The sequence below is a fragment of the Oncorhynchus keta genome, chromosome 20, assembly GCF_023373465.1.
Source record: "Oncorhynchus keta strain PuntledgeMale-10-30-2019 chromosome 20, Oket_V2, whole genome shotgun sequence".
NCBI lineage: Eukaryota > Metazoa > Chordata > Actinopteri > Salmoniformes > Salmonidae > Oncorhynchus > Oncorhynchus keta.
The window spans coordinates 17,260,313-17,287,887 of record NC_068440.1 but is presented as its reverse complement, the minus strand read 5'-3'; the positions used below and the strand labels follow the sequence as shown (position 1 = coordinate 17,287,887).

Genomic DNA, 27,575 nt, shown 5'->3' with positions numbered 1-27,575 from the left:
GAGTGGTATTCTGTGCTGGGAGGCTGACTTTCCACTTGGGGTTGCTCATCTGTGGGGTTATATAATGAAGAGATCCGGTCTGATCCGCTCTGGGTAGGGGTATCTTTCTCATGGGAGAGCTTCTCCCGCTGAGCTATTTCTTTGATTACGTGAAAGTCCAGCTGAAACTGTTTGCGGTTGTCCTGTACCAATACTGTTCCAGACTTACAAAGATGTATATTAGATGACTCAGAGTCCTCGTTGTCTAGTATCCTGAGGGGTAGTGTGTTAATATAGCATTGTACCATGCCAGGGGCTGGTCTGTGTGAAAGATAAGGTTGCTTTTGTTCCCATTTTTATAATAGTCATCAAGAAGTGTCTCTTGATTTTCCATAAGGAGCTTAATTGTGTACTCTTTTCGTGTCTTATTATTCTTTACATACACAGGGTACTGTATTTGTATTACCTCTGAACAGCAGGAGGGTGCTTCTAAGGCCTGTCCATTTGGTTGGTGCTCTCCTGCCATTACTGGGCTCAAGGGCTTTGACACCTTTCGCTTCACACGTTAGTGCTGATTGACGTTGTATCTCTTTGTCCTAGCAAGGTTGGTAACCTTACCATTCAGTACTTATTAAGTAAAATATTTCATTGTAATGTGTTTTTCTTCTTGGCGTTTGAAAGTCCAAAATTGCTTCAGACTCAGCATTACTCACTCAGTTCCAGGTTTGATGGTGTTTTCAGGTTTCTATTTGTTTGACAGAGCATTTGCTGTATAGCTTGGGAATAATAATTATTCGGTGTAAGAAGCATTCCAGGGAATTCCAGGTAATTCCATTCAAAATCAGGTTGTAGGTTTGGAGTTTTGATTTGGATTATGTTGTTTAGGGTAGCACCTTGTATATGTCCCTACCAAAAAATCCAAGTTTGTCTAACTCTTAATCTAATCATTTTTTAAAAACATGCAGAAAAATGGGTGAGCTCATATTCTCTCTCTCTGTTATTTATATATATATAAATATATATATACAGTCGTGGCCAAAAGTTTTGAGAATGACACAAATATTAATTTTCACAAAGTCTTCTGCCTCAGTTTGTATGATGGCAATTTGTTTAAACTCCAGAAGGTTATGAAGAGTGATTAGAACAATTGCAATTAATTGCTTTGCCATGCAAATGAACTGAACCCCCCCCCCAAAAAAAATGTTTCACTGCATTTCAGCCCTGCCATAAAAGGACCAGCTGACATCATGTCAGTGATTCTCTCGTTAACACAGGTGTGAGTGTTGACGAGGACAAGGCTGGATATCACTCTGTCATGCTGATTGAGTTTGAATAATAGACTGGAAGCTTCAAAAGGAGGATGGTGCTTGGAATCATTGTTCTTCCTCTGTCAATCATGGTTACCTGCAAGGAAACACGTGCCGTCATCATTGCTTTGCACAAAAAGGGCTTTACAGGCAAGGATATTGCTGCCAGTAAGATTGCACCTAAATCAACCATTTATCGGTGCACCTGCACGCACAGTGAGGCAAAGACTTTTGGACGATGGCCTGGTGTCAAGAAGGGCAGAAAATAAGCCACTTCTTCCAGGAAAAACTTCAGGGACAGACTGATATTCTGCAAAAGGTAGGGATTGGACTGATGAGGACTGGGTTAAAGTCATCCGGAAAAAAGCTTGTCTGTAGAAGACAAGGTGAGAGCCACCATCAGTCCTGTGTCATGCCAACAGTAAAGCATCCTGAGACCATCCATGTGTGGGGTTGCTTCTCAGCCAAGGGAGTGGGCTCACTCACAATTTTGCCTAAGAACACAGCCATGTATAAATAATGGTATCAACACATCCATCCAGGAACAGGTTTGTGATAAACAATGCCTTGTCCAGCATGATGGAGCACCTTGCCATAAGGCAAAAGTGATAACTAAGTGGCTCGGGGAACAAAACATTGATATTTTGGGTCCATGGACAGGAAACTCCCCAGAACGTAATCCCATTGAGAACTTGTGGTCAATCCTCAAGAGGAGAGTGGACAAACAAAACCCCACAAATTCTGACAAACTCCAAGCATTGATTATGCAAGAATGGGCTGCCATCAGCCAGGAAGTGGCCCAGAAGTCTGCAAATATTGCAAATATTGACTCTCTGCATCAACTTCATGTAATTGTCAATAAAAGCCTTTGACACTTATGAAATGCTTGTAATTATACTTCAGTATTCCATAGTAACTTCTGACAAAAATATCTAAAGACACTGAAGCAGCAAACTTTGTGGAAATTAATATTTGTGTCATTCTCAAAACTTTTGGCCACAACTGTACATACATACAGTGCATTCGGAAAGTATTCAGACCCCTTGACTTTTTCCACATTTTGTTACTTTGCTGCCTTATTCTAAATTGTATTAAAACATTTTTTTTCATCAATCTACACACAATACCCCATAATGACAAAGCGATGTTTGCAAATGTATTAAAAATAAAATACAGAAATGTCTTATTTACATAAGTATTCAGACCCTTTGCTATGAGGCTCGAAATTGAGCTCAGGTGTATCCAGGACAAGTCTCCAGGACAATGTCCTTGAATGGCCCAGCTAGAGCATGGAACCCAGTCAAACATCTTCCGCTGATCCCGTTCCGCTAGCGGAACCCCCCACCCGCAACAGCCAGTGAAAGTGCAGGGCGCCAAATTCAAAACAACAAAATTCTCATAATTAAAATTTCTCAAGCATACAAGTATTTTACACCATTACTTTCTCCGCAAAGTTTTTTTGAAATCTGACACAGTGGTTGCATTAAGGAGAAGTTTATCTAAAGTTCCATGAGCCACATCAAATTACAGAAACACTCATAATAAACATTGATAAAGATACGACTATTATTAATTATACATGGAACTTTAGATAAACTTCTCCTTACTGCAACTGCTGTGTCAGATTTTTAAAAAACTTTACGGATAAAGCAAACCATGCAATAATCGAAGATACCCACCATATTGGGTAGTCAACATTACTCAGAAATAGCGTTTTAAATATTCACTTACCTTTGATGATCTTCATCAGAATGCACTCCCAGGAATCCCAGTTCCACCATAAATGTTTGATTTGTTCGATAATGTCCATCAGTTATGTCCAAATATCTTCTTTTGTTAGGGCGTTTGGTAAACAAATCCAAAAGCGCGTTCAGGTCGCGCCGAGTTCAGACGGAAAGTTCAAAACGTTTGGTTACAGCCCGTAGAAATATGCCAAACTAAGTATGGACTCAATCTTTAGGATGTTTCTAACATAAAACTTAATGTTCCAACCGGACAATTCCTTTGTCTGTACAAATGAAGTGGAACGTAGCTAGCTACCTTTCACGTGAGCGTGCCAGACGGAGGCTGTGGCACTCTGCCAGACCACTCACTCAAAGAGCCCTTATGAGACCCTCCTTTAGAGTAGAATCCTCAAAACAGGTTCTAAATACTGTTGACATCTAGTGGAAGCCTTGGGAAGTGAACATTACCAATATCCCACACTACCTTCAATAGGAAATGAGTTGAAAATCGACCAACCTCAGATTTCCCACTTCCTGGTTGGATTCTTTCTCAGGTTTTTGCCTGCTATATGATTTCTGTTATACTCACAGACATCATTCAAACAGTTGTAGAAAATTCAGAGTGTTTTCTATCCAAATCTACTAATAGTATGCATATCCTAGCTTTTATGGCTTTGTAGCAGGCCGTTTACTCCGGGCATGCTTTTCATCCGGACGTGAAAATACTGCCCCCTACCCCAAAGAAGTTAAGAATGGTGGAGGCCACTGTGTTCTTGGGGGCCTTCAATGCTGCAGACAATGCTGCTTGGTTTTTGCTCTGACATTCACTGTCAATTGTGGGACCTTATATAGACTGATGTGTGCATTAGCAAATCATGTTCAATCAATTGAATTTACCACGGGTGGAATCCAATCAAGTTGTAGAAACATCTCAAGGATGATCAATGGAAACAAGTTGCACCTGAGCTCAATTTAGATTTTTAGCAAAGGGTCTGAATACTTATGTAAATAAGTTTTTTCTGTTAATTTTTAATACATATGCAAACATTTCTAAAAAACTGTTTTCGCTTTGTTATTATGGGGTATTGTGTGTAGATTGCTGAGGATTTTTTATTCAATCCATTTTAGAATAAGGCTGTAATGTAACAAAATGTGGAAAAAGTCAAGGGGTCTGAGTACTTTCCAAAGGCACTTAAAAAAAGGGGGGATGTCAGGGATGTCCAACCCTTGTCCTGGAGAGCTAGACTCCTTCAGGCTTCAGCTAGACTCCTTCAGGCAACCCTAATCTCTCTCTGTCTCTTCTCTCTCTCATCTGTCTCACACTCACTGGCTGGTCATGACATCATGACCTGTGTCTGGGTAGATTTTTCTACAACCTGAACCCCACTTTTCTCTACAGTTAGTCACATGTAGCTGTATATAGGCCTACTGATTCTGTTACAGCACAGTAGCTGTATCTCTCTGTGAATTCTCTGTCTCTCCTCCCCCCAGTCTGTGGATAGTTCTCCTTCTCCCTGAAGTCTGTAACTAGAACATGGATTCCCCAAACACCCCATCGTACACACACACACACGCACATGCACACGCACACACACACCAACACACATGTATAAATGTGATTCTTTCTTAGCTCTGATCTTAGTTTAGTATGTGTCTTTCCCTTTATCTTTTTGGTCCCAATTCCCACAAGGACATTTTCAGATTACTTCTAAAACCTCTCTTTCTCTCACAGTCTCTCTCTCTCTCCTCTCTTTCTATCTCTCTCATGCTCACTTCTACAGTATACACACGCTTATGCATACATATTATATTACATAGCCACTGGCCAATGTAGCTCTGTAACTGAGGCAGACTGAATACATTTTAGAATTCATGGTAAAAAAGCCAGCGAGCCAGATGAGATTGAAGGTTGATCTAACACCGTGTGTATACATGTATATATGTATACTTGTGTGTTGGCACTAGGCAGGTGCCTGGAGCGAAACTGGTATCCAAGGATGAGATGTTGGAGGCAGGCAGTGGAGGAGAGTTTCTCTGAAGCCCTGTGTCCGCACAGCAACATTACGCTGAGCATATAGATTTGCCCTGGGAGGACCCACCCATATCTGTCACTCCTATGGCAGCCGTGGCCCTCTGGCCCTTTTGGCCTTCTGCCCCATTGGCCCTCAGTGAGTAGTGCTGCTGAAAATGGAACACAATGTTGTCATATTAATAATACAGAGACTCCACGTGGGTGATTGGTGCTAAGCATCTCAAGTAGGATCGATCTACTGTTAAGGTAGGAACACTGCACTCAACCACTGCTAGTAGCAGGGGGAACAAAACTCATCCCTGACAGTTAGTCTGTGCCCTTAAGATCCCTATTCTTAAAGACAGCCAAGGTTTTCCTCTCCTCTCTTCTCCCTGTTGTACCCAACAGCCTTCACAACAGAGCCTTGTAGGATGCAGGGTCTGCCCTGGGGCTACATCAGCAGCTATCACACTGTTCTAATGTTAAGACAAACTGTGAAATAAACTGGAGAAACAACAACCCCCTTGGGTTTCTATGCTAACGACAGCAGTCTCTGGAAACATATTGAATGAATGCACTGTGGGTTCAGAGTAGGGCTGGGCGGTATTCCGTATTTGACAATATACCGGTATTAATGCACGTACCGGGTTGGGTTTTAACTTTAATATATGCCATTTAGCAGACGCTTTTATCCAAAGCGACTTACAGTCATGTGTGCATACATTCTACGTATGGGTGGTCCCGGGAATCGAACCCACTACCCTGGCGTTACAAGCGCCATGCTCTACCAACTGTGCTACTTTACCTTCTATAACTGTATTTGAATGTTTGGTTTGTTATATGTGATACGCCGTGTGTAACCTCCATTTTTATAGTCTACTCCGCTACTTGAGTCATCTCTCTCTGCTCTCTCTCTCTCTCTCTCTCTCTCTCTCTCTGTGCCACTTTCCACACAGACCTAGCTCCGCCCCCTGTCAATCAAAGAGTGCATTTGTTGTTCCTTGACCACGAGACACTTGCGTTCAGTCTGCATGGTCAATGCAGCAGATGCAACAATGTTGATGACAACGATGCTGTTTTCACTTTCCTTCTCAAATCAAATCAAATTGTATTGGTCACATGCACATGGTTAGCAGATGTTATTGTGAGTGTAGCGAAATGCTTGTGCTTCTAGTTCCGACTATGCAGCAATATCTAACATGTAATCTAACAATTCCACAGAAACTACATAATACACAAAAAAATCTAAGTGAAGTAATGGAGTAAGAATATCTACATATAAATATATGAATGCGCAATGGCAGAGTGGCATAGGCAAGATGCAATAGATGGTATAAAATACTGTATGTACATATGAGATGAGTAATAAGTAATTCTTAATATAAATCCACTAGTGTTCTATAATTACATTATTAGTTTGTGTTCCTTACATCTGCAAATGGCTAGTTTGTCTTTTCTTCGCAAGTTGAGCCTAAATCATCTTAGCCGCTAATGCCAATTGCTAGTTAGCTGGCTAGCTACCTAATAAATGTACTGAGTAAGAGCAAACGTAACTAGCTATACAGCCTGATAATACAAGTGATGGTGTAGACCTAAATCAGTATGTTGTTTGTGCAAGAGTATCTTCTAAATCAATGAGGAATATGCGAAGCATGAATATGTTCGCTACATGAAGTAGCTAAGAGAACATTAAATGTAGCCAAAGATTATAGGGTCCCCTAAGAAACACTTATCAACACTTTGGTTCCTTCAGTGTCACAATAACTAATTTTCACAATAACTCATTTTCACAATAACTCATTTTCAACACTGCGTTCAACTGCCCACTAATATATTCTAACTATAGAATGAGAAAAATCATTCTATTTCCATGATTCCAACAGTTCACCAAAGTTTTTTATCTAAATCGCAAGTCAAATCACAAATGCGATTTTTGGTTAAATATAAGGCCTAGATTATTAGTCCATATCATGCAACCTTATGCTACAGAATGGAATTTATCTCAAATGAGTGCAGGAAATTCAGAAACATATTTTGGGTTGAATTGAACAGTGTAAAACAGTCAGAATGGAGAAAGACCCACGAACTACTCATAAAGCAAATGTTGAACTTGTATTATTCATTAAAAAAAAGCCATGGTATTTGTTCACCCTCACATTATTCTACCAGGGGTATGACATAGAGGCGTGTGATATAATCAGACTCACAGTATAATGAAATCAATGAAACTGCTATCATGTCCAGTGGGAATGAAATTTCTGAGATTTGTGTGATTGAGTTGAGCCTCAATGGAAAAATTCGATGTTGATGACGTTTGTTGTTTGCACAACAGCTGTGGATTTGTGGGTGTATTGAAATGACAGTCTTCCAGCAGATGCCAGGAGAGCAGAGAGGGGAACGAGAGGAGTGGAGAGCCATGGTTCATTAAATTATACTGTTACTCTTGTCTCTGGCATGGATTCTACAGGCCCGACCCTGATGGTTATTGTTACTATTTATCCTGACTTCTGATCCTATTTCTCCTCCCTCTATCCCTGCTTTTTATACTCCACCTCCCCCTCCCCTTCCTCCTACTCCACCTCCTCTCCCTTCTCTTCTTGTCCTCGTCTTCCTCCTCCTCCTCTCCCTTCTCTTCTTGTCCTGTCCTCGTCCTCCTCCACCTTCCTCCTCCTCATCCACCTCCTCTCCTCCTTTCCTTGTCCTGTCCTCATCCTCCTCTACCCCCCTCCACCTCCTTTTGTCTTCCCTCTTCCTCCTGTCATCCTCCTCCCCCTTCTCCACCCATTGTCCTCTCCTCTTCCTCCTCATACTTTCCTGCCTTCTTCCCTCCTCCTCCACCTTCTCCTCTCCTTGTCCTCGTCCTCCTCTCCTCCCCCTCAGGTCCCAAGCAGGAGATGATCTATGACTTCTGGAGGATGGTGTGGCAGGAGAATTGCTTCAGTATTGTCATGATCACTAAACTGGTGGAGGTGGGCAGGGTAGGTTACTCTTCCTTTTGGTTCTTTTGAAAGCCCACTCTTTACATAGGCCTATAGAAGAACTGCCAGTGAAATAAAATAGCTATGTATTATAAGTCTACAACCCAGTGAGCAAAACTGGTTGAAATGACAACCAGATTAAATCCATGAAGTCGTCCACCTTTTCTCACTGAAAACAGGAAGGTTAGAAGAATGTCATGGGCTACTGTATTGTATTGATTTTGCTCTTGAATGTTGGTTTAAAGTGTAACCGACTGTAGACCCTGATTTAAGGTCCAAATGTTCTGTGTGTTGTGTGTGTTCAGATGAAGTGCTGTAAGTATTGGCCCGAGGACAGTGAACTCTATGGAGACATCAAGATCACACTGCTGAAGACCGAAACACTGGCCGAGTACACCGTCCGCACCTTTGCTATGGAGCGGGTGAGCGAATAGTCAAAGTCCTTATGTCTAACAAATTATACATCATTTGAAAATGCATTGGTTCCTGGGATCACATCCAATTTGAGAGTGTTTTGTTTACTCCATTTCTTCAGCCAGGCAGTTTATTGAGAAGACAGCCTTTATAGAGGCATTGATATCGAACAAATAATTAATCATTTTAATGTTAATTGGTCCTTGGAGTTATTCCTCATGTTTAAATAAAGATGTCTTAATACATGTCCTACTGTGCCAACTTTATGTGTCTGTCTGTTGATCATGATATTGATTAGACCCTCTGTGTTCTCCCCTCCAGAGGGGCTACCCAGCGAAACACGAGGTATGTCAGTTCCACTTCACCTCCTGGCCAGAGCATGGTGTTCCCTACCACGCCACAGGCCTGCTGGCCTTCCTACGCCGGGTCAAGGCCTCCACACCCCCCGATGCTGGGCCCGTGGTCGTCCACTGCAGGTAACGGACCATCTTACATCACATCCTGTCTGCATGAAGCAGTGTTGCATAAAAAGTCTTAGACTCTCTTTATTTTATAGTTATTGACTTGGGTGTAGCTTAGCCTATATAGATCTCTCGCTCCTGACCTTATGTCCTGACCCCTTCCCCTTATTGACCCCTGACCTCTCTCCTCTATGTGTCAGTATGGGAGCAGGCAGAACAGGCTGCTACATCATACTGGACGTCATGCTGGATATGGCCTCTAACCTCTTACCCCTGACCTCTCTCCTCTATTTGTCAGTATGAGAGCAGGCAGAACAGGCTGCTACATCGTACTGGACGTCATGCTGGATGTGGCCTCTAACCTCTTACCCCTGACCTCTCTCCTCTATGTGTCAGTATGGGAGCAGGCAGAACAGGCTGCTCCATCGTAATGAACGTCATGCTGGATCTGGCCTCTAACCTCTTACCCCTGACCTCTCTCCTCTATGTGTCAGTATGGGAGCAGGCAGAACAGGCTGCTACATCGTACTGGACGTCATGCTGGATATGGCAGAGTGTGAGGGAGTGGTTGACATCTACAACTGTGTCAAGACCCTCTGCTCCAGACGCATCAACATGATACAGACAGAGGTAAGAATATATTCTATATGTCAGGTATGCCCAATCCTTCCCTAGAGAGCCACTCTCTAGCAGGTTTTCCCTCCAATCCTAATCTAACACATGTATTACCTGATTAGTGTCAGGTATGCCCAATCCTTCCCTAGAGAGCCACTCTCTAGCAGGTTTTCCCTCCAATCATAATCTAACACATGTATTATCTGATTAGTGTCAGGTATGCCCAATCCTTCCCTAGAGAGCCACTCTCTAGCAGGTTTTCCCTCCAATCCTAATCTAACACATGTATTATCTGATTAGTGTCAGGTATGCCCAATCCTTCCCTAGAGAGCCACTCTCTAGCAGGTTTTCCCTCCAATCCTAATCTAACACATGTATTATCTGATTAGTGTCAGGTATGCCCAATCCTTCCCTAGAGAGCCACTCTCTAGCAGGTTTTCCCTCCAATCCTAATCTAACACATGTATTATCTGATTAGTGTCAGGTATGCCCAATCCTTCCCTAGAGAGCCACTCTCTAGCAGGTTTTCCCTCCAATCCTAATCTAACACATGTATTATCTGATTAGTGTCAGGTATGCCCAATCCTTCCCTAGAGAGCCACTCTCTAGCAGGTTTTCCCTCCAATCCTAATCTAACACATGTATTATCTGATTAGTGTCAGGTATGCCCAATCCTTCCCTAGAGAGCCACTCTCTAGCAGGTTTTCCCTCCAATCCTAATCTAACACATGTATTACCTGATTAGTGTCAGGTATGCCCAATCCTTCCCTAGAGAGCCACTCTCTAGCAGGTTTTCCTCCAATCCTAATCTAACACATGTATTATCTGATTAGTGTCAGGTATGCCCAATCCTTCCCTAGAGAGCCACTCTCTAGCAGGTTTTCCTCCAATCCTAATCTAACACATGTATTATCTGATTAGTGTCAGGTATGCCCAATCCTTCCCTAGAGAGCCACTCTCTAGCAGGTTTTCCCTCCAATCCTAATCTAACACATGTATTATCTGATTAGTGTCAGGTATGCCCAATCCTTCCCTAGAGAGCCACTCTCTAGCAGGTTTTCCCTCCAATCCTAATCTAACACATGTATTATCTGATTAGTGTCAGGTATGCCCAATCCTTCCCTAGAGAGCCACTCTCTAGCAGGTTTTCCCTCCAATCCTAATCTAACACATGTATTATCTGATTAGTGTCAGGTATGCCCAATCCTTCCCTAGAGAGCCACTCTCTAGCAGGTTTTCCCTCCAATCCTAATCTAACACATGTATTATCTGATTAGTGTCAGGTATGCCCAATCCTTTCCTAGAGAGCCACTCTCTAGCAGGTTTTCCCTCCAATCCTAATCTAACACATGTATTATCTGATTAGTGTCAGGTATGCCCAATCCTTCCCTAGAGAGCCACTCTCTAGCAGGTTTTCCCTCCAATCCTAATCTAACACATGTATTATCTGATTAGTGTCAGGTATGCCCAATCCTTCCCTAGAGAGCCACTCTCTAGCAGGTTTTCCCTCCAATCCTAATCTAACACATGTATTATCTGATTAGTGTCAGGTATGCCCAATCCTTCCCTAGAGAGCCACTCTCTAGCAGGTTTTCCCTCCAATCCTAATCTAACACATGTATTATCTGATTAGTGTCAGGTATGCCCAATCCTTCCCTAGAGAGCCACTCTCTAGCAGGTTTTCCCTCCAATCCTAATCTAACACATGTATTATCTGATTAGATTCAGATATGTTAGCACAGGGGTTGAAGCAAACGCCTGCATAAACATAGCCCCAGAGGAGGAGGGTTGACCTCCTCCGCTGTATATGGTATACTATAAAATGGTATTATATCAACCAGGAATCCATCAGGAAATGAGATAGATTATGATGTAACCTGGGGAGAGATGTGATCAAATAAAATATGTATCCTCATTGATGCTTTTAAATTTAGGTCACTGAGATTCTTTGTACTCCAAGATGTCAAATGAAATGTACAGACAAATTGCATTGAATAGACTGATATTTAGGTAGGCTATATAGCATGGGTTGGGCGTTTGGGCTTTTGGCTCTTTTTTTGTATGTTCTAACGCCCTCTCCTTTCCTATTTCTTTACTATTATTAGCGGTTAGCAAAACAACATTTGTATGTGGGCATGGTGATGTGGTGAATGTTGACATTTTAACAATTAATTGACACTAACAACAGTAATCAAATCCTAATGTTACACTTCCCTCCAAACCGCTAGCAATTATGGTCCTATTATCAAAACAAGATATTAGATTTTTCTTGATAGTTTCTCAATCTCAGTATCTTGTCTGTCGCTCCCTCTCTCTCTCTCTCTCTACCTCCATCCTTCCCTCGCTTCCTCTCTCTCATTCTCTCTCATTCTTTCTCTCTCTCTCTCTCTCTCTCTCTCTCTCTCTCTCTCTCTCTCTCTCTCTCTCTCTCTCTCTCTCTCTCTCTCTCTCTCTCTCTCTCTCTCTCTCTCTCTCTCTCTCTCTCAGGAGCAGTATGTGTTCATCCATGATGCCATTCTGGAGGCCTGTTTGTGTGGAGAGACAGCTATACCTGTTCTTGAGTTTGCTCTGACCTATAAGGAGATGCTGAGGGTTGACTCACAGAGCAACACCTCCCAGCTACGAGAGGAGTTCCAGGTTAGACTACGTTTTGTAAACATTGTTTTAGCAACCAGAAACTATCTGACTAGATTTCAACCGGAATTTGACTTCTTTCCCATTACGTCTCGATGTCCTCGATATATATTTTGTAAAGAAAATGGTTGAGGTTGATGTTTATTGTATCAGTGGAAATCTTTATTGTACTAGCATTAATTGTGCAAACTTAGATCTACTAACTCTCACCAAACCACTAGTCATGGCACAATACAGTACCATGTCCTTAGCTGAATGCATGGTCTATTGCAGCAGTCTGAGATTGTAAATTAAAGTCACATTTCTGTATGAGATGATCTCAGTTCATCTGACTAGATGGCTCTTCCTTTTCTTCCATTTTATTGACACAAATCATTAGTGACCTTCGCCATGCATAATTACAGCTACTTATCTCTTTCAGACCGAGCTATTAAATACATTCATGATGGTTATTATAGTTGAATGAAATATCTTCACTGAAATCAGACATTTAGGGTGAATCCCAAATAGCACCCTATTCCCTGTATAATGCACTACTTTTGACTAGAGTCCTCTTGGCCCTGGCCAAAAGGAGTGCACTAAATAGGGAATAGGGAGCCATTTTGGACAATGGTTCTGATAATAATTTAAACACATATCTCCAAGATGTAATCCTGATGCAATGTAAGATAGTCATAATTATAATGCACCATTCATACTGTCAAATTCAACAGGGAGTTATAATTCAACACAATACACAGCAAGTTAAATAATCAGTTTAATTTCCCTTCCAATTTTATTTCTCTAACCTCAATGTGCTTATACATAATGTATGTGGTTTGCGATTAAATGAGTTTTTATCCATTAAGCCCCTTCATGGTTTTTTGACTGATGCTAAATGCGTTTTAAAGTTTCAGCCGGATGATGATTAGACAGTGAAATATTTGCAGTTGTCAAATATTGACAGTTAGACAGTTTGAGCTGAGTACATTTTCAATGCCCTTGTCCTCTTTCTCTTTTCTCTCGTCTCACATTCTCTCGTCTCACTCTATCTCTCTCCCTCTCTTTGTCTCTCTCTCTCACACCCTCGCTCTCTGTCTCTGTTTATCTCCCTGTGTCTGCCTCGGTTCCTCTATCTCTGTCTCTCACTCTCTCTCTAACAAACACCAATGCACTCTTCTCAATTTGTCTCTTCTCTCTCTCCCAAATTTCTGTCACATTCCCACATCTCTTATTCTCCAACATCCTCTTCGACCCTGTCTGTACCACTCCATCTCACCCTCTCTCTCCTTCTTTATCTCTCTCCACCCCCCCCTCCAGACGTTGAACTCTGTGACCCCTCACCTGGATGTGGAGGAGTGCAGCGTATCCCTGTTGCCGAGGAACCGCGAGAAGAACCGTAGCATGGACGTCCTGCCCCCCGACCGCGCCCTGGCCTTCCTGGTTACCACCGAGGGTGTTGCCGAGGGCAACAACTACATCAACGCCGCTCTCACTGACAGCTTCCACCGGCCCGCCGCCTTCGTGGTCACACCTCACCCGTTACCGGGAACCACGGCAGACTTCTGGAGGCTGGTCTATGACTATGGATGTACCTCGGTGGTGATGCTCAACCAGATCAACCAGTCCAACTCTGCCTGGGTGAGAAGAGGGGAGGTGAGGGGGAGAGGATGGAGGAAGGAAGAGGGGAATGAATTGATGATGTTGACTGACTGACTGACTGACTGACTGACTGACTGACTGAGCGAGCCCTGTGGCTATCAGGTACTGATCAAATATCTCATCCTCATACTCGATTGGTCAAAGCTGTACTCTGACTAATCCCATGTAATAGCAAGATGACTTATTGCCTTTGCGTAGATTAATTAATAGTTGATACATATTTTGCCTGCTTGTCAGGGCATTACCATGTCCATAAGCATTTCACTGTTAGTCTACACCTGTTGTTTACGAAGCATGTGACAAATAAATAACATTTGATTCGATTTCTTATTATTCTGTACTCCCCCGTGTGTTTGCACATGTGTGGCTTTGTCTGTGGTCTTCTTATCTTTGACCTGTAACTGTGGCATGACCAATGTATACTCCATGGCTCTCATCTAGAACTGGCTGTCTCTCTCTGGTCTACTCTCACTCCTTCCCTCATTCCCTCTCGCTAGTTCTCCTTCACACTCTTCCTCTCCTTCCTTGACGCTTTTTCACCTTTCACTCTCTTTCTTTCTTTCTCCTTACTCTTCTCTTCTTCTCTCTCTTGTCTCTTGTTCCCCCTCCCTGTATCGTCTCTGCCATACTATCCTTCTTGCTGTCTTTTTTCCTCCCCTCTCTCTTTCCATCCCCCACTCCCTCCATTTCTCTCTCTACCAGTAGATTAACAGTGTACCCTCGTCATCTGTGCTACCTGTCTCTGTGTATAAATATTTATCTCTCCCTCTGCCCCCCTGTCACCTCGTTAATAACTCTCTGTCAACGTGAGTGGACATTATAGCTACCTTGTTCCTCCCCTGCCCCCCTACCTCCCCTTTCCCTCCCCTTCCTGTCACAGCTAACACTGTTAGCATGTTAACACTACACTCCCCTGTGTCTCCCTCCCTCTATCCCTCCTTCCCTTCTTGCTCCTCTCTCCAGCCCCCTCGCTGTCACAGCTAACACTGTTATCAATTTAACACTACACTCCCCAGTGTCTCCATCCCTCCGTTCCTCCCTTCGGCTAATGAGTCTTTGAAGCAGCTGCGACCTGCATTGACTGAAGACCTTGGCCCGGTCTGTGTGCAATGTGCACCAACCCCTGATTGACTCCATGTGTATTTCTCCTAGGCACTGCCGAGCTTACCCCCTGACCACACTGCATTCATTTATATTGGGCGGATGTTAATAATTTAGAGTGATGAATTATTCAAATGCTGTGAAACGCTGTAAAACTGTGTGGTGTGTGTGTTATGCTATGTGATTGATTATACTCAGAGTTCTCAGTAATGACAGTGTTTTCTGCTCATTCAGTTAACACTGCTACTATGTGTTGGATAATTGGATAATTGTGGATCTGGCTAAATGTCTGTCCTGTCGATCCTCAGGCGTCTTGTTATTGACTTCTGCCATCCTGCTCTGTGACATAATGATTTGATTTCACTCCTCCGCCTCCATAGTCCACTAATCACTTGTTATCTTCCTCTTTCTCCCCCCCCCCTCTCTCTGTCTCTCTCTTCCTCTGTCCTCCTCTCAGCCATGTCTAAAGTACTGGCCAGAGCCTGGGCTGCAGCAGTTTGGACCAATGACAGTGGAGCTCCTGTCCATGACGGCTGATGATGACGTCATCATTCGTCTGTTCCGGGTTCAGAACATCATGCGGGTAGGTCTTCGGTCGTGGTCAATGATAGACTGGCTGTCTAAGTCCATTTTTGTGCTCTGATAAGTTAAGGGACTACAGTCAAAAATTAAACGGCTGACTAAATCTTTCTCATGGAAAGAAATGTTGATTAATGTTGCATTGTCCGTGTCAAATAATAAAGTTAGAATAAAGTCAAGTTTTGAAATGATATCAGTCTGCTGGTTCCATCACTCAAGTCTGACAGTTTAGTCATATCTCTTTAATTTTGTCAAGTTCTTAAAACATATTTTCCCACTGTCTCTTCATGCGTATTTAGTAGAAAGCCTAATGGCCCCTTTTATATTCGTAGTCGGTCTACTGAATATGTGAGATGAGGCATGTATTAGTCACCATACACTTTACAATTATTGTCAATGACCTAAAGTGTATTTTTGACAGCGTAATGATGAAATTATCAAATTGTCAGCCTTTTCAATGCCTGTTAAATCATTGTAAATGGTGCGTTGTGGTCTGTATGTATGTCTGCATGTGTGTGTGTGTGTGTGTCTATATCTGTGTGTGCTGTATCCTATAGCCATGTGCCTCCCTCCTAGCCGTTGACTGCATGTTGTCTTCTTGATTGTGACTAGCTTAGTCTCCCAGCGTTGATCAGACAGGCACTTCCCAACACCTCTCTCTGAGCTCATCCACCTTTCACCACCCAGGTGTTCCTCTATTAGCCTCCAGCAAAACAACTCCTCTTGTCAGCTAGTCTCCCTACCTCCCCCTCCTCAACCCCCTGTCAGCTAGTCTCCCTGCCTTGCTCTCCCAACCTCTCCCTTCTAACCACCTGTCAGGTATAGCGTCCCTAGTCTCTCTCTTTGCCTCCCCCTAGCACCTCCCCTCCTCCGCCTGCCGCACCCTCCTGTCAGCCCTCTGTCACCCCGACAGAGCCCTGTCCCCCTCAGTGTCACCCCCAGTCTCCCCATGAGGAGGGAGGAGGGGAAGGCAACTCTCAGAAACGATCCCTACTGCCTCTTCACAGGATCCCACTGATCCTACCAATCAGATCTGTCCAGCAACAGGAACAGGGAGGGAAGATGGTATACACTTTCCCAGCAATGTTTCCATCTCACAGTAGAACATTTAATCTATGGGCAGCATGTTGGGCAAGTAACCGTGTTGGGCAAGTAACCGAAAGGTTGCTAGTTCGAATGTGCCCTTGAGCAAGGCACGTAACCAGAATTTCTGCAGGGTTGCTGTTGATAATGGCTGATCCTGGCCGTGAACTCACTCTCCCATGGTGTCTCAGAGGGAGTTGGGATATGCAAAAAACACATTTCAAATTCTCAATTGGCACTTTGTACAAGTTAATGACTGTATATGTGAATGGACAATGCAATCAATCACGTGACACCATGTATTCCTATGTGAAGACTCAATAGCTCATTGAAGCCAAATTAAGTCAGTTAAAATGGTGTCTCATGGAGACATAACATTTGCAGTTTGAGCAACTCCAGGAAGTGATGTTGCAGGCTAGCTCAGTGCTGCCCCATCTCATTGAATAACTCAAGTTGAAGGCCGATCGGGGTACTGCAGTTTTCCATTAGCAAAAACTAAACTTATACCTTCTTCTGTGTGTGATTTTAAGCCTTGTCCCCAAGGGGAATGGTGGCAGGTCTTTGCCATTTCTACCAGTTTCCTTCTGGGTTAGAGATGTCCATTATAGGATGCCATACATGTCTACAACACAATATTAGCATTGTCCGTTTCTCTCGTTTCTCTCCTTTCTCTCTCTGTCTCTGTCTCTGTCTCTCTCTCTCTGTCGCTCTCTCTCGCTCTCTTCCCCCAGCTCCAGGAAGGTCAGCTGGTGGTTCGGCATTTCCAGTTCCTGCGCTGGTCTCCATACCGTGACGTCCCAGACTCTAAGAAGGCTTTCCTCAGCCTCCTGGCCCAGGTCCACAACTGGCAGAGGGAGTGTGGAGAGGGACGTACCATCGTCCACTGTCTGTGAGTTACCACTGTCCACCATTTTGCTCATCAATTTTTATCATCCCTTAGGGAAGTTTAGTTTGCAGATAGGATACACAGAAATTATTCAAATGACCAGTACATTGCGATTGATTTTAGCGATCGTGATCTCTGTAAAAACGTTGAGGAAGTTGGCTTAAGAAGTTTACAGCTGCGCTCTGGTCGGATTGATCCTCGGGCCATAGGGAACGTATACAAACAAAACCCAATTTCACATTGAAGGCGCCATTGGCTCTTGTTGACTCCTGTTGTGATCATACTGTGCAGAAAGCATGTTGCATCCATCTTGTTGGATAATCGCGTACAAGCATTTTTTTTGGAACAATGTTGTACATTTTGAAAATAGAGTTTGCAAGACAGAACTCTGTGGCTTTTTGTAAAACAGTAAGTACGTTTTCAAAATGTAGTGGCCTTCTCAAAACACAAGTACAGTCAGAAAAACTAAAGTATACCTTCAAAATTGCTAATAGTATTCATCAAAAGAACACGATTGCTTGCAAAAAGATTAACGCAACCAAGTCTTTTAAATCTCCCAATCAAATATTATTCCTAGTAAAATGCGCGTAATAATATTAGACTGTTACCCACGTAAGAATCCCTCTCTTTCAGACAGATGACAGTTTACTTTGAGTGAGGATGTGCAACGTTTTGGGGTGTAACGCCAAAGTATTATAACGAGTAATGTAACCTTTTTTTTTCTCAGGGAGTAATAAGTAAATGAATTTGTTATTGTTGAAAGAAGTAACACTTAATAGCGTATATATTACTTTTTTTTGAGTAACGATCCCAACACGGCTAATGAGTAACCCAAAGTTAATCAGAAGTAACCCAACTTCATTCTCTGTGTCTCTGCATGTCTGTAATATTGTAACCAATCATAATTGTAACCAATCAGAACAGCATGTACTAAGGTAAGAAAATGATCAGAAGTCCTCTATGTTTATTTGATCATTGCTGTTCTGCTACAGTATAGATACTTTTCAGCACAGATCCAAACATTGCTTGTACGAGATTGAGAAAAAATGATAATCAGAGGTCACGCCTTGCTTCAGTAGATTGAGTTATGTTGGTTCCGGTCCCACATGCTAGTTTAACAACCATCAAAAGCACATGTTTTTGAACTAATACTCTCTACTTAAAGCACTTAGCCTGCCTGTGTGTAGTGTTAAATGAGGCAGGATAAAACGTCAACCCCCAAGTGTTCACTACTACACTCCTATTTACCAGAACAGTTTTCATAATTACCTTAAAAAAAAGGCTAGGCTCCAGTTCCCCAGCCTCTCCTAAACTTCAGCTTCACTACATATCTATCCAGCCTGGATTGGGCTCTGGGGTCCACATGCTAAGCATGTGTCCCAAATGGCACCCTGTGCCACATACAGTGCACTATTTTGGACCAGAGCTCTATGGGGCCTGGTCAAAAGTAGTGCACTACCATAGGCAATAGGGCTCCATTTGAGACGCAGCCCTGTATTAGATGTACTTCCACGTTTATGGATTTAATGAGAACATTCCTCAGATGCCAGTCTGCAAGTCTTCAAAGTTCTCCGCATTGCTGTTTTTCTGACAGCCACCTTGATCCGAGTCTGACTGAGCTGTGACATTTCACTTTATGGCTTTCCCCGTAACACCTTCAGCCTCCGTCTCTGCCCTGTATCCTAGGGATGTGACTCACACTGATGTAGTGTCAGTTACTGTCTCTCTGTATGTGTCTGTGTCTGTGTTTGTTTCGCTATATTTATCTCTCTATGGGCATGTGTCCGTGTCTGTGTCTGTAGCTGTTTCTGCACCATATACCCCGGTTTTGCAATCTGACTTATCCTAAGACATTTCGCAACACAGGCTAGTCTCTCAGTGGTCAGAAAGTGTATACATAATGATTCATAGGCACTGACCCACGTACTGTGTTTCTCCCTGTGTGTGTAACAGTAACGGTGGTGGAAGGAGCGGTACGTTCTGTGCTTGTACCATGCTGCTAGAGATGATCCGTCATCACAGCCTGGTGGATGTCTTCTATGCTGCCAAGACGCTACGCAACTCCAAACCCAACATGGTGGAGACCATGGCAAGTAATAGCCTTGATTTAACCAGGGAAGGCCCTTTTTAGAACCTATTTTGGTAAGGCGATCTAATACGGTGGACAGGAGTTCACATGTCTTAAGGCTCAGTTCAGTTCAGTCAAACAGTGGTTTACAATATTTACACACTCAAATACAGATCGCTGATCGATTGAATTCAAGCTTTAATCTATAGCATAGTATCCAGGTATCAAATCAAATCAAATGTATTTATGTAGCCCTTCTTACATCAGCTGATATCTCAAAGTGCTGTACAGAAACCCAGCATGTAGAGGAATGTTGACACCTGTGTTGTTTTCAGGAGCAGTACCGGTTCTGCTATGACCTGGCCTTGGAGTACCTGGACGCCTTGGACTGCCTGAGTGAGATAGGAGTGAGATAGCACTGATCCCAGATCAGCTAAGGCTCAGGGTAGATAGAGTGGAGTACCTGGACGCCTTGGACTGCCTGAGTGAGATAGAAGTGAGATAGCACTGATCCCAGATCAGCTCAGGCCCAGAAGAAATGGAGTGGAGTCCTGGACCTAGCCTGGATCTCAGCCTGGGTCCACATTACCTGGGCTTCCCAGCCTGGTCCTAGCCTGAGTCCACAGCTTGGGCCTGGATCTGGGCCTGAGTCCACACTGCTCTGCTTCTCTCTCTACACTTCTACATCTAGCACAGATTTATCAGACCTTCTCAACCCTAGAAGGAGTGTAGGGATAGAGGCCTGGGACTCAGTCCGCTGCCTGAGTCCGACCTGGTCCACACCACCCCGTCCTGGGTTTTCCCTTGGGTCTACAGCCTGGGTCTAGCCAAGTTCCTGCTCTGCTTCTCTCTCGTCTCTTCCCCCCCAGGTCTGGGTGTATCAGTGTATCTGCTGCCATAACGGACCTGGACAAAAAACTATGAGAGCGAAAGAGATGATGGGACATGCTTCTACCTTCTACCTGTCGTATAATGTACTCTTTTCCTTTCCCCTGCATTCTTATCCCATCTGTAAGTTGCTCTTCTGTTCGGTGCCACATACTATCTGCCAAACACAAGGAAGAGGACAAGGAAATGGGCAGGATCGTCCTCTTCTCATTGGACGTATTTCTGGTCACCTGAGCACTGGTGGTATACTCAAAGGTCTCCGCAACTTCCTGCCTTATTTTATTATGTCAATGACAACAATAACAATAACATCGAAAAACACAAAAGCTGAAGTATAACAACAAGACAATGATGTCACAACTGCAGCAGATAAAATATGTCAACTATTAGGTGATTTTGTGTGTTTGTTTTGTAATACGTATAATGATCTTGTAAATGATGCAATGATCTACTGTTGGTGAACATCCGATGTTGTTACTGTACACTGGTGTTTTCTCTGGTGAGGCTGAAGAAGAAGTTTACAAAGAAAATGACACTGAAATGATGTTTGGTGCATCGATCCGATGGTCCTACTGTACAGAAAGGACCTATCTGGTTTATTATTTATTGTATGTGTAAATAGATTGTTTTCCAGATGTTTCTAGATGTTTGTTGTCTTAACTCTGTGCCAATTCATTCTATTTTGTCTATGAACAACATGGTCTCATTAGAATAATGTCAAAATAGTGACGTTTAACCATTGTAATGGTATGCTATCCAATTACTTTTATGTCACTTCTGGTGACATATTACTCCATATTTGTAATGAGATATGTCTGCTATAAATTACATTCTAGGTTTATGTCACCCAATTTGACATAGTACTTATGTAATTTCTGGTGACATATTACTCCATATTTGTAATGAGATATGTCTGCTATAAATGAGGACCACATGAGCACCTGCATGCCAGTCAGTTGTTAGTGTTTCCATTGCAGTTTGTGACCCAGTCTGCTTCAGGGGACCGTCCCCACTGCTACCAGAGACTGGGATTGCAAAATTACAGTAGCTTTCCAAAATCCCCAGATTTGTCCTGAAATGAAATAAGCAAGAAGGGAATCTCCCAACTGCGACACGTATGACTTGGAATCTTACTACTGGGATTTCAGGAAACCTGGGACGTTCAGGGAAGTTACCTAATTTTGCAACCCTATGCGAGAACCCCAGAGATAGTAATGTAACAAAAAAAATGACATGATTTGTCTCTAGCTGTGGGAACAAACGTGATCAGTTTGCCGAAATTAGTTGCTTTTTGCATTTGTATTTATTCATTCAATGTTTTATTTTATAATTGTGTATAAATGAAAATAAATAAAATATTATGATGTTGGTAATATCACATGATTCATGCACTTTATAGGTTTTTAGAAAATGTTTAGACACTTGGAATGACAGACTAAGCAATGCATTTAGTTTTTATGTGATTTTAGCCTCAGCCTTTCATGCACTTCAATTATCTTTGGCTATCACTTTCTTGCAGGAAGCATCTTATAACACACACACACACACACACACTTTTACAATGTGCTTGTTAAACAAGAACCCTAGTCTTTCCTGTTGACCTGTAGTTTAATTTACCCTTATCATTTAATGAAGTGTAGCGTTAATGATCTGGTGTTATCATGTAACCAGACTGACTAGCTGACTAGCTGGTTCTGCTACAGAGCTCTAATTGAAGGAGCCTGATGAATTTATTGATCCAGTCTACACACCATCCCACCTCAAATAGAGAGAGAGAGAGAGACAGGGCAGATAGAGCGACAGGTAGCCCACCGTACCTCACCAACTCATACATCATAGAGAGGTCCAACAAGAACATTGGTTGCATTTCATTTCATTTTCATAAGGTCCTGATAAGTCTTGACGATGGAACATCTCACCCCTCTATCTTCAGTCTGTCCATCGACCCCTGCCTTGTCTGTCCATTGACCTCTACCCTGTCTGTCCATCGACCTCTGCCTTGTCTGTCCATTGACCTCTACCTTGTCTGTCCATTGACCTCTGCCTTGTCTGTCCATTGACCTCTGCCTTGTCTGTCCATTGACCTCTGCCTTGTCTGTCCATCGACCTCTGCCTTGTCTGTCCATCCATCCATTGACCTCTGCCTTGTCTGTCCATTGACCTCTCTTGTCTGTCCATCGACCTCTGCCTTGTCTGTCCATTGACCTCTGCCTTGTCTGTCCATTGACCTCTGCCTTGTCCATCGACCTCTGCCCTGTTGACCTCTGCCTTGTCTGTCCTGACCTCTGCCTTGTCTGTCCATTGACCTCTGCCTTGTCTGTCCATTGACCTCTGCCTTGTCTGTCCATCTGACCTCTGCCTTGTCTGTCCATTGACCTCTGCCTTGTCTGTCCATTGACCTCTGCCTTGTCTGTCCATCGACCTCTGCCTTGTCTGTCCATCAACCTCTACCTTGTCTGTCCATTGACCTCTGCCTTGTCTGTCCATTGACCTCTACCTTGTCTGTCCATCGACCTCTGCCTTGTCTGTCCATTGACCTCTGCCTTGTCTGTCCATTGACCTCTGCCTTGTCTGTCCATTGACCTCTGCCTTGTCTGTCCATCGACCTCTGCCTTGTCTGTCCATCGACCTCTGCCTTGTCTGTCCATTGACCTCTGCCTTGTCTGTCCATCGACCTCTGCCTTGTCTGTCCATTGACCTCTGCCTTGTCTGTCCATCGACCTCTGCCTTGTCTGTCCATCGACCTCTGCCTTGTCTGTCCATTGACCTCTGCCTTGTCTGTCCATTGACCTCTGCCTTGTCTGTCCATTGACCTCTGCCTTGTCTGTCCATCGACCTCTGCCTTGTCTGTCCATTGACCTCTGCCTTGTCTGTCCATTGACCTCTGCCTTGTCTGTCCATCGACCTCTGCCTTGTCTGTCCATTGACCTCTGCCTTGTCTGTCCATTGACCTCTGCCTTGTCTGTCCATCGACCTCTGCCTTGTCTGTCCATCGACCTCTGCCTTGTCTGTCCATTGACCTCTGCCTTGTCTGTCCATTGACCTCTGCCTTGTCTGTCCATTGACCTCTGCCTTGTCTGTCCATTGACCTCTGCCTTGTCTGTCCATCGACCTCTGCCTTGTCTGTCCATTGACCTCTGCCTTGTCTGTCCATCGACCTCTGCCTTGTCTGTCCATTGACCTCTGCCTTACACGGAACCAAAACCGGCTGTGTGCGTGCACCATCGTGCACCATCGTGCGCCATCGTGCATACATTCATTTTGTCCCCCCACACCAAATGCGATCACGACACGCAGGTTAAAATATCAAAACAAACTCTGAACCAATTACATTAATTTGGGGACAGGTCGAAAAGCATTAAACATGTATGGCAATTTAGCTAGCTAGGTGTTGCTAGATAATTTGTCCTGGGATATAAACACTGAGTTGTTATTTTACCTGAAATAGGTCCTCTTCTCCGACAATTAATCCACACATAAAACGGTCAACCGAATCATTTCTAGTCATCTGTCCTCCTTCCAGGCTTTTTCATCTTTGAACTTATATGGTGATTGGCATCTAAACTTTCATAGTATTACCACTACAACCGGCAACAAAGTACGTCTTTCAATCACCCACATGGGTATAACCAATGAGAAGATGGCACGTGGGTACCTGCTTCTTTAAACCAATGAGGAGATGGGAGAGGCAGGACTTTCAGCAAGATCTGCGTCAGAAATAGAACTGATTTCTATTTCAACCCTTGGCAACGCAGACGCAAGTGGATGCAATAATTGAATAACATGGATCTCTAAATTTATTTTGGCGATGCACGTGACTTGTCTGGTCAGCATGTTAGGTCTCTATTTTTGGCTGGCGTTAAGGCAGCGCTAGTGTCAGACGCATGTTAGTTTGCAATTCCGTCATGCAGAAACTGGAGGACTGGAATTTTCCAGCCCTAAATCAATTTACCTGGCTTATATCAACTCGCTTGAGGTGTGTTCTTAAAAACATGATCCAAAGTGTTAATTTCAGACAGCTCTGATAGGGATATTTAAGACCAACCAAAAGCTGGTTTTAGCAGTAACACAGTTGGTCACAGCATGAATCTTGACAGCAGAAATGCAAACTGCCCATATGCGAATGGGTCAAGAGCAGGCTAATGTTTTTTCACCTTTATTTAACTAGGCAAGTCAGTTATGAACAAATTCTTATTGTCAATGACAGCCTAGGAACAGTGGGTTAACTGCCTGTTCAGGGGCAGAACAACAGAATATTACCTTGTCAGCTCAGGGATTTGAACTTGCAAACTTTCAGTTACGAGTCCAACACTCTAACCACTAGGCTACCCTGCCATTGTACTTTGTATTTAGAAACATAAAAATGTATGTTTTTTTTCTCCATATGGTTTAATTTCATGAAAAAGCAAGCATAGCCTCCCCTCATCTCAATTAAGGCTTTTTTTTGTCTACCCATTGCAATCACGAAGTAGTAAATACTGTCAAATGGTTTTGGCTCCTGAGACCGCTTGTAAATACATCTAAAGAACCAACGCTTTATTAAAATATCAAGAGGAGTAAAACAGTGAGCTGACGTTCACTTTTTATCCATGCATTGTAGGCAGGCCTGCATTATTTTAGCCATGCAGGTCCTGTTTTGGACATCCGTAAAACCCCCGTGTCCGTGTCCATCATGAAACGAGAGAACCTCGGGGGAACCTCGTATTTAGGGCGTTTGTAACCTGTAAAAATGGCTTGTTTTCCGTTTTCATATGTTCAAAACCCAAGCCCTCCCTTAGGCCTACTGTAACGAAGGCTGGTTCAACAGCAATGCCTGTGTTGTTTATCTGCCGATTTTATGATGTCATTACATTTGACATGTACTTTTTGTTGTTGTTCTAAAAAAAAAGATTGCTTGTTTTTCGGTGAACTTATTAAAACAATTCATCTTCCTGGTTTTAGGCTGACAACGTCCGTGGTACACTTGCAATACAACTTCTGGAGATGTGGGAATGCGATCTGATCTGTAAAATGGTTTGATTATGTTCACACAACATAGGCGTATTTGGGAGCAGTATAACGGCGAGTGGACATTCTCCCTTTCTATTTCTATTGGATCTTTGTCCAGCTACTGTGAAAAGTTTAGATGTGCGTAAAACCCTCCATAGCCTGGTGCCTGTAAGTGTGACATATCCTTTTTAAAACAAGTTGTTGTTTCGTTTTGTTTATAATTTCATGAGAATGATTTGTTCTCTTTTTAGGCCTTATCAATAATTAATGTTATCTTGATTATTGACAATGTTTGGCATATCAATGCTCAGCCATCATGTTATTTACGTTAGGCCCTAGCCCCTATATCAGTGCGAATGCTATTGAAGACATTAAATTACTTAGAACAATGTGGACCGTAAATGGGTTCAAGTTAAAAGTATTTAGCAAAGATAGGTCTACATTCTGTCATTTTGTTTCTGTAAGCCATTCAGCAAACTATAATGGACTAACATTAGAATTGGAGATGATTCCAAGGCAATCCATAAAAGACCCTAAATACACAATTTGATGCAACCACATATTTCGCCTTGGAGTACGTTCTGATTGGCCAGTGAGGGGGCAAGCATCGACACACTCACAACTTGTGTATTCATCAAAACCCAGCCCTTTCGCGCCAACGCCAACAAGTGCGCCGATAATTGTGATAGTGAAAATAGCAAAGATATTTATGACACACCCCTGAACCTACAGCGCCACCGCCTGCGCTTAGTTTGTTATAATAGAGCCCTTCTCTATATATCTCTTTGTATCTCTCCTCCCTCCCCTCTCTATAACGGAGTGGAAATGCATAGATGGCAGAACAATTTATAGCGTGGAAATGATCAACAAAGGATTATGTCTTGGTCTAAAGGAAAACAATTTCAACGTTTCTTCTGAGCCTGGTAACAGGCGTTCTCTCGGGCCACCAGGTTAGGGAATGTTGTTCATGTTGAAATGACGGAAAATATGTCAAACGGCTGGTGATCCCAGAGGATTTGGGTTGAGAAACACTGGGTTGTTGTGTTTGTGTGTTGTTGTGTGCGTGTGTGTGTGTGTAGTAGGCTACTGACTTTCAACAAGGGAGTCTTACAGTGGAGGTGATTGTTGTTACTGTTGGATGCCTGCAGTATGAATGAGTGTATGAAATTGAATGATGGGTATATAACAAAATTCCCATTGTGTTGAGAGAAACAGGTTCCATGCAGACAAAACGATTCTCTCTGCATCTGTTTGTGTCCGATTACACACACCTGGAGATGGTTCTGCCATTGTGTTTTTTTTTTCCTGGACAGAAAAACACGCATCTCCTGGGATCTCCATCGTTCTCTCAATTTTCTATTCCTTTCTCTCTTTCTCTCTCTTTCTCTCTCCCTCTCTCTCTTTCTCCAGGCCTAGCCGAATGCTCAGGCAGTGTCTATCGTTGTGGTTGCTCCCAGGCTCCTTTGTTGCTGGGTGAATGAGAAGAGGAAGAGACAGGCTATCAAGAGGGGCACAGATAGCAGGTAAGAAAGACACTCACCTGGATATCTTCAATAGACTATTACCTGTCTTGTTTTTTATATTATTTATGTTGTATTTTAACTGTCACATATGATGGATCCCTGTTAGGTCAAACATCTTAGCAGACTTGTGTCTGTGCCTCTTCATACATTTGCTGTTTTACTGGTAGGAACTGAGCTGGTACTCAGCGCCAGACAGAGCCAGTACTGTGAGCCAATGCTAAATACTTCTGAAACTGAATTCTTTGGCGCACATGTCCAACTTGTTGATTTGAGGAGACAGATGGTCTTAGGAGAAGCAGGATGCCTGCCACACTGCAGCTCACACACACACACCACCCCTTGGGCCCCGGCACCAGAGTGGCCCCTTATAGCTCCTACACAGGTCCCTGTCATAGTCAGACTTCTCAAATGTCACAGAATGTTTTGGGTTTTCCAGAGCTTTCCAGCCGGCTAGGGTTTTAGTGATGACAGCGTGGCTTGTGTGTGTGTTTCGGTTCGGCCAGGATTTTACTTGAGTGCGTATGCAGCTGGTCCTGGCCTGGCGCCCTGGCAGAGTGGCAGCATTTTGGTGTGTGTGTTTCTGTGTGTGTGGCGACATCTTGGAAAAGCATCCAAGATGGTGAATGCAATGGCATGCAGTGCTACTGCTGCTACTACTTCTGCTACTGCTGCTGCGACCGCACATAGAGCTCTT

At 43.3% G+C, this 27,575-nt stretch overlaps 1 protein-coding gene across 11 annotated transcripts in view; it reads left to right on the top strand.

The window, feature by feature from the left end:
- LOC118398965 (receptor-type tyrosine-protein phosphatase U-like) overlaps window positions 1-21,747 on the top strand; it is a 305,732-nt gene extending 283,985 nt beyond the window's left edge. For 6 of the 11 annotated variants that reach the window (XM_052472190.1, XM_052472185.1, XM_052472192.1 and 3 more), the window contains 10 exons: window positions 7,902-7,999; window positions 8,305-8,421; window positions 8,735-8,889; window positions 9,369-9,504; window positions 11,977-12,126; window positions 13,423-13,758; window positions 15,323-15,448; window positions 17,259-17,416; window positions 19,367-19,502; window positions 19,817-21,747. In XM_052472190.1, coding sequence (XP_052328150.1) covers window positions 7,902-7,999; window positions 8,305-8,421; window positions 8,735-8,889; window positions 9,369-9,504; window positions 11,977-12,126; window positions 13,423-13,758; window positions 15,323-15,448; window positions 17,259-17,416; window positions 19,367-19,502; window positions 19,817-19,897 — 1,493 coding nt within the window. In that variant the 3' untranslated portion in view covers window positions 19,898-21,747. The remainder of the gene's footprint in view (window positions 1-7,901; window positions 8,000-8,304; window positions 8,422-8,734; window positions 8,890-9,368; window positions 9,505-11,976; window positions 12,127-13,422; window positions 13,759-15,322; window positions 15,449-17,258; window positions 17,417-19,366; window positions 19,503-19,816) is intronic. The other 5 variants (XM_052472195.1, XM_052472191.1, XM_052472189.1 and 2 more) reach the window with 1 other exon arrangement.
- Window positions 21,748-27,575: the final 5,828 nt, after the last annotated feature.